The sequence below is a fragment of the Sinocyclocheilus grahami genome, unplaced genomic scaffold, assembly GCF_001515645.1.
Source record: "Sinocyclocheilus grahami isolate Dianchi unplaced genomic scaffold, SAMN03320097.WGS_v1.1 scaffold106.1, whole genome shotgun sequence".
In the NCBI taxonomy this organism is placed as follows: Eukaryota; Metazoa; Chordata; class Actinopteri; order Cypriniformes; family Cyprinidae; genus Sinocyclocheilus; species Sinocyclocheilus grahami.
Genome location: NW_015505285.1, coordinates 3,818,405 through 3,823,579, shown reverse-complemented (window position 1 = coordinate 3,823,579; position 5,175 = coordinate 3,818,405). Strand labels below are relative to the sequence as shown.

Genomic DNA, 5,175 nt, shown 5'->3' with positions numbered 1-5,175 from the left:
AGCAGCACTATTTCTAGTTTGAGATCTGCAGAGCATCCATTTAGGTCAGTGAACTCAGGTGTTAATTAGCAGCTGTTATTTTCCTATTAAATGCAGCGCAAGGTAAACAGCACACAGCTTCAGGAAGAGTCCCACAGCCTTGGCAAGCCACACAACTCAGCAATTTTCTCCTCCAAGAAATCATTAGCAGAATATAGTTGGAGAGAATGCTACACATCATGAGGAGAGTCTGATAGTCCTCCCTTTTGTTCTGCACAAATTCACGTGGTTTGTCCTGCAATAATGTTCACTGCAGCTTTTCTGATATGTCAGCATCTATTCACAAAGCTATGAAGTATCTATTCAAAGCAAATTCATTTTTAATTTATAATTCACACCAAGAGGATACACACCATTTTTTCTTTAATCCAGTAAAGTGTAATTCTGACAGGATACAATAATTTAGATTAGCATTAGGTAGCTCAAACAGCAGCACCAAAGCCATTGGTTTGAACTCATAAAGTCCCACAGAAACTACAAGCAAGATCACCAAGATGATGCTACAAAAATGAACAAACGTGACAAGACCCAGCTGAGATCTGTACCAGCACCTTGTGGTGTGTGTGTGAAGGATTTTTTTTTTTTACTACTGCTGAGATGTTTATGCGCCTTATGTTGGGTGTATGGAGATGAAGGAAGTTTACTGTAGGAGTTGAAACTATTCTAGGTTTTGTGTGCATATGTACAGTATATATCTGTGTGTGTAATTCAAGAACATGTGTGGGTTGCAACATTCAGCATATGCACCAGGGTGGCCACTATTTACAACTGAACTGAGAATGCCTTTACAATTCCAATTAAAATCCTAAATTTGAAATGAGATAGCAAACAGAAGGCAGAATTGCAATTCAAATTTGAATTCAAGTAAAATGAAAACGTATTGAAATTTAAAGAAACTTTTATGATTTATTTAAACTAGAAAAGCATAGTTTTGAAATAAGGAAATCCCTTTTTTTTTTTTTTTTGGAAGTTTCAATAGAGGAATTTGTAGGAACATAAGAAAAGGGGTGAAGAAAGGGCTTTTCTTAACCCTGCTCCTTCTCAAGTACTGCTGACTCATACTTTGCCACTCCACTCACCTGCGTGCATATGGTAAATACAATGGTGTCCACTCCTGGTCCTCCTGGGCAGCACTGTCTTCTGGCTTTTGTTGGGCCTCTGAGCTTTTTGGTCTTTCATTGATTGATTACAATGTTTCCTGAGCTGGGTTCCAGTGCATAAAAAAATTACTTCGGAGGCACAGGTACAGAGGCTGATTGATAGGAAGCAGCTAAAGCCTGCTAAAATCATGGCCCAAGAGGACCAAGACTGGACACCACCGACCTTTACCAGAGATTAGATGTTCTGCTCTAGCCAAACAGTAAAGCCCCTGCTCTATCTGGCCATGGCCTCTCCTGAACTGAGCAAAGCAAAACTAAACTAAATGCAGATCATGGCTGGCTGAATGGAATGGTTTAGTGCCTGGCTGGGAATTGGGGCTTTGCTGGCTCCAGGATGAAGGATGACCATCCCCTCTGCGTGTGGTGTACTCAAATGGGACTCCGTATATCTCATTGTGGGTGCTACAGCAGGCTCCAATCGGAGCCACCGTTCATACCGCTATAGATGTTCCGGTGATGAGGGGACATCTCGTCTACGCCCGGCCTCTTCTGTGCCACCTCTCGGCCGGGGCTGCCAAACTTGCCATGCTGATGCCTCAACAACTCAGGGCTCCCAGATATGACACGGCCCTTCTGTAGGTGCTCCAGTGTCCCTGATAGAATCTGTTTGGGCTCTGGACTCCCACACACACTACCCATGCTACCCCTGTGCTTCTGGAAAAGGTCCGGGCTGCCAGGCGGCTGAGAGGACACCAGTAAGTGTTTTGAGAACTGCTCTGGGCTGCCTCTCTTGCCAAGTTTCTCTGGACTGAGACCCCGCAGGCCCTTATGGTCCGGACTGGAGAAGGACCCGCAGCGAGACCGGCACACCTGGGGAAAGGTATGTGCTGCGTACTCCTGGCTGGTGCTATGTCTTCGGCTTGTTTGCTCAAGACCCTTTGCCTCCTCCCCTGAGCCTGGCTTATGTAGGTGGTCAGGACTGCCTCCAGCCGGGCCACCCAACAGCTGCTGCTTATGTGTGAGATGGTCAGGGCTGTCGGTGCTGCCCGCGCTGGAGGTACTGCTCCCGTCACCCACATCCCTTAGTAGGCCAGGCCCAGGGCCACTAGCGTGAGACAGGCTGCTCTGACTATCGATTGAACTCCTGCAGCCGGCTGGTCCCCCAGTACCCGTCGACCCGCTGGTACCTCCAGAGCCCTTCTCCTCATCCAACATGAGGCACAGCTCTCTCAGTTCAAGGTTCTCCCTCACCACTTCCTCCTGCCTCTGCTCCAGCTCTTTCAGCTTCTGCAGGTAAAGCGTCACCTCCTTACGCATGATCCCTGCACTGTAGCGGCCCAGGCGCTGCCACTCCCTCGACACCTTTTTCCCTTTCTGCCGGTCGTCATCCAGAAAGCAGCAGAGGTCCCGCAGCTCCTGGTTGTCCTCTTGCAGCTTCTGATTCACCTCCTGGAACAATAAAATCTATGACTCAACACTGATGTCTAAGCAAAGCCAGTTTGACTGATGAAAGTGAAGTTAAACAAATGCTGGCATCAGTGCTGCACAACAGAAGACAGATTATGAACAACAGAGACAACACATATTCTAGTAGAATATTCTAGTCAAGTTTTTCCATATTAATAGGAAAAAATTTATGAAAAAATAAAAATATATGTGTATTAACACTCATAATAACATATAGTATTTATAATATTAATGTTAATTTATATTCTAAATTAATATTTTAAATACAAATGTTAATTTATAAATAATATTTTTTATTATATATTTTTAAAATGCTTCTGTGTGTGTTGCACACCAGAAGACAGAGTATGAACAACAGAGACAACACATATTCTAGTAGAATATTCTAGTCAAGTTTTTCAATATTAGTAGGAAAAAAATGTATGAAAAAAGAAAAATATATGTTTATTAACACTCATAATAACATATAGTATTTATAATATTAATGTTAATTTATATTCTAAATTAATATTTTAAATACAAATGTTAATTTATAAATTATATTTTTTATTATATTTTTTAAAAATGCTTAAAAAATTACAATTATTAATTAAAAATATTAAAATAATATATTATTATTACATATATTTTAATGTTATTGTAAATCATGGTTGTAACTTGACTTGTCAGGTTCTACTTTATACAGGGCCTACTTTACACATCTGGCTACAAACAATTATTTTTTGTTTATTTTTTTCCCCATAAGACAAGTTGCCATGTACTGTTCTATGACAAAATTACATTTAAGAGGCGCCCCGGGGACCTTTAGCCCCATTATACCTCATCATAAAGAACTGTATGTGCTAGGAGCTACATATTTAGAAAATGTGAAGATAAAAAGAAAAACTATTTAAAGCTACAAAACATGAAAGGTCAGAAGTGAAAAGCTTTAACTGCTGCTTCTGTCAAGGCCACAGGACGGTTTAAAACAATAGTTATTTTATACAAACATTTTAAAAGAATAAAATAAAATTAGCTTTTGTTTGTTTGGTACCAAAAGCGATGTGGTATTCATAATCAAAAGTGAACTAAGTGAAGAAGGGTTAATGCAATCACACCCTGTCACCTGAACACAGGCTCGCCTTACCTTCAGCCCCCGTATCTCGTTGAGATGCTGCTGAAGCCTGCGGTTCACCTCTCGGATGAGATTGCTGTGGTCCACTATGACGCTCATCTTCTCAGCTTCGGCTCTGCGGAGCCGGCGAACCAGCTCCTCTTTGCTCCATTTCAGAAGCTCCTCATCCGTAAGTTTGGAAAGGTCCTCTGAGGGACCTTCTGCGCTCTTGGATATGCTCGACTGCAGCTGAGGCTGGGTGGGCTTTTCCATTCTCCCGACAACTTAATATTGAAGTGCTAGGCTATAAAACAAATCGCCGACAAGCCTGTCGACAAATCCTTCGTTCGCACTTTCCTGCAAATTCCCTCTAGTTAGGATCGAATTTTTGAGACTAAAATGTTAACGATAACTGTTCTGTCCATGCTGTTCCCTCTGAAGATAGGGATGCAGCCCTAGAGTACCGGCGAATACTTCTCCTCCTTATGCACTTGCTGTACGGGTGGACCCTCTGTCTCTACGGCAGAGACTCGGTGTGTTTCCATCTGTCCGTGAGCATCCTGTCCAGCTCAGTGTGGCGCTGAACCCGCGCATGAAGAAGGCGCACGGCTGGTCGCTTCTGTGAGCAGGGTGCGTGACAGCAGCCTCTCAAATTGCTCGACTGGCTGAGTTGTGATATTTCTCTCTCCCTCTCGTTCGCTCTCGGTTCCGCCACACGCCCCCTTCTCTTGGAGACAGCTAACTTGTTGTTATTGGGCGCCACCTGGTGGTGTTAAATCAAGCCTACATCAACCTGACCATTTTATAGTTTTTCTCAGTCACTTTGGTACATTTCTTGAAACAATCTTAATATTTGCAAACAATAATGTGCATTTCTCAAAACAATTCGTACAAACAGGACCACACAATGGATTACTTGCAAGTAACTTGCTCAAAATCCTTAGTTCATCTCTCGAAAGTAATTATTTATGCCAGTGAAGATTTCAGTGCCATCAGAATGACATGTCCCTGTGTCGTTGATCATGAACAAAATGCTTAGCCATGTTGTCAAACTAGTGTACTCTGATGTAAACTATGGCTACGGTTTTGATGACAGACTGAAAATGCACAAATGCACTTATCCTGTATGATATGTCAATAGTACAAATTTACACATTACTGTATGTGTGGGGGATATATATATATATATATATATATATATATATATATATATATTAGTGCTGTCAAACGATTAATCGCTATTAATCGCATCCAAAATAAAAGTTTTTGTTTATGTAATACATGTGTGTGTACTGTGTACATTTATTATGTATATATAAATACACACACATACAGGATATATTTTAAACATATTTACATGTATATATTTATATTTGTGTAATTTATATTGTATATTAATATATTTAATATAGAAATATAACATAGTTTTCTTAAATATATACATGCATGTGTGTGTATTTATATATACATAATAAA

The 5,175-nt window shown here is 41.0% G+C and overlaps 1 protein-coding gene across 1 annotated transcript; it reads right to left on the bottom strand.

The window, feature by feature from the left end:
- Window positions 1-430: 430 nt before the first annotated feature.
- Window positions 431-4,646, bottom strand: LOC107588679 (coiled-coil domain-containing protein 85A-like). The gene is made up of 2 exons (XM_016276890.1): window positions 3,733-4,646; window positions 431-2,588 (listed from the first exon to the last, which is right to left on the bottom strand). The coding sequence occupies exons 1-2, from the start codon at window positions 3,970-3,972 to the stop codon at window positions 1,602-1,604; spliced, it is 1,227 nt and encodes a 408-aa protein (XP_016132376.1). The 5' UTR covers window positions 3,973-4,646; the 3' UTR covers window positions 431-1,601.
- Between the last annotated feature and the right edge of the window lie 529 nt (window positions 4,647-5,175).

Bases quoted from the DNA above. Each gene is read 5' to 3' on its own strand.
- LOC107588679 (XM_016276890.1), bottom strand. From the start codon at position 3,972: ATGGAAAAGCCCACCCAGCCTCAGCTGCAGTCGAGCATATCCAAGAGC. The intron at 2,589-3,732 runs GTAAGGCGAGCC...TTATTGTTCCAG, and splicing joins ACGAGATACGGGGGCTGAAG to GAGGTGAATCAGAAGCTGCA.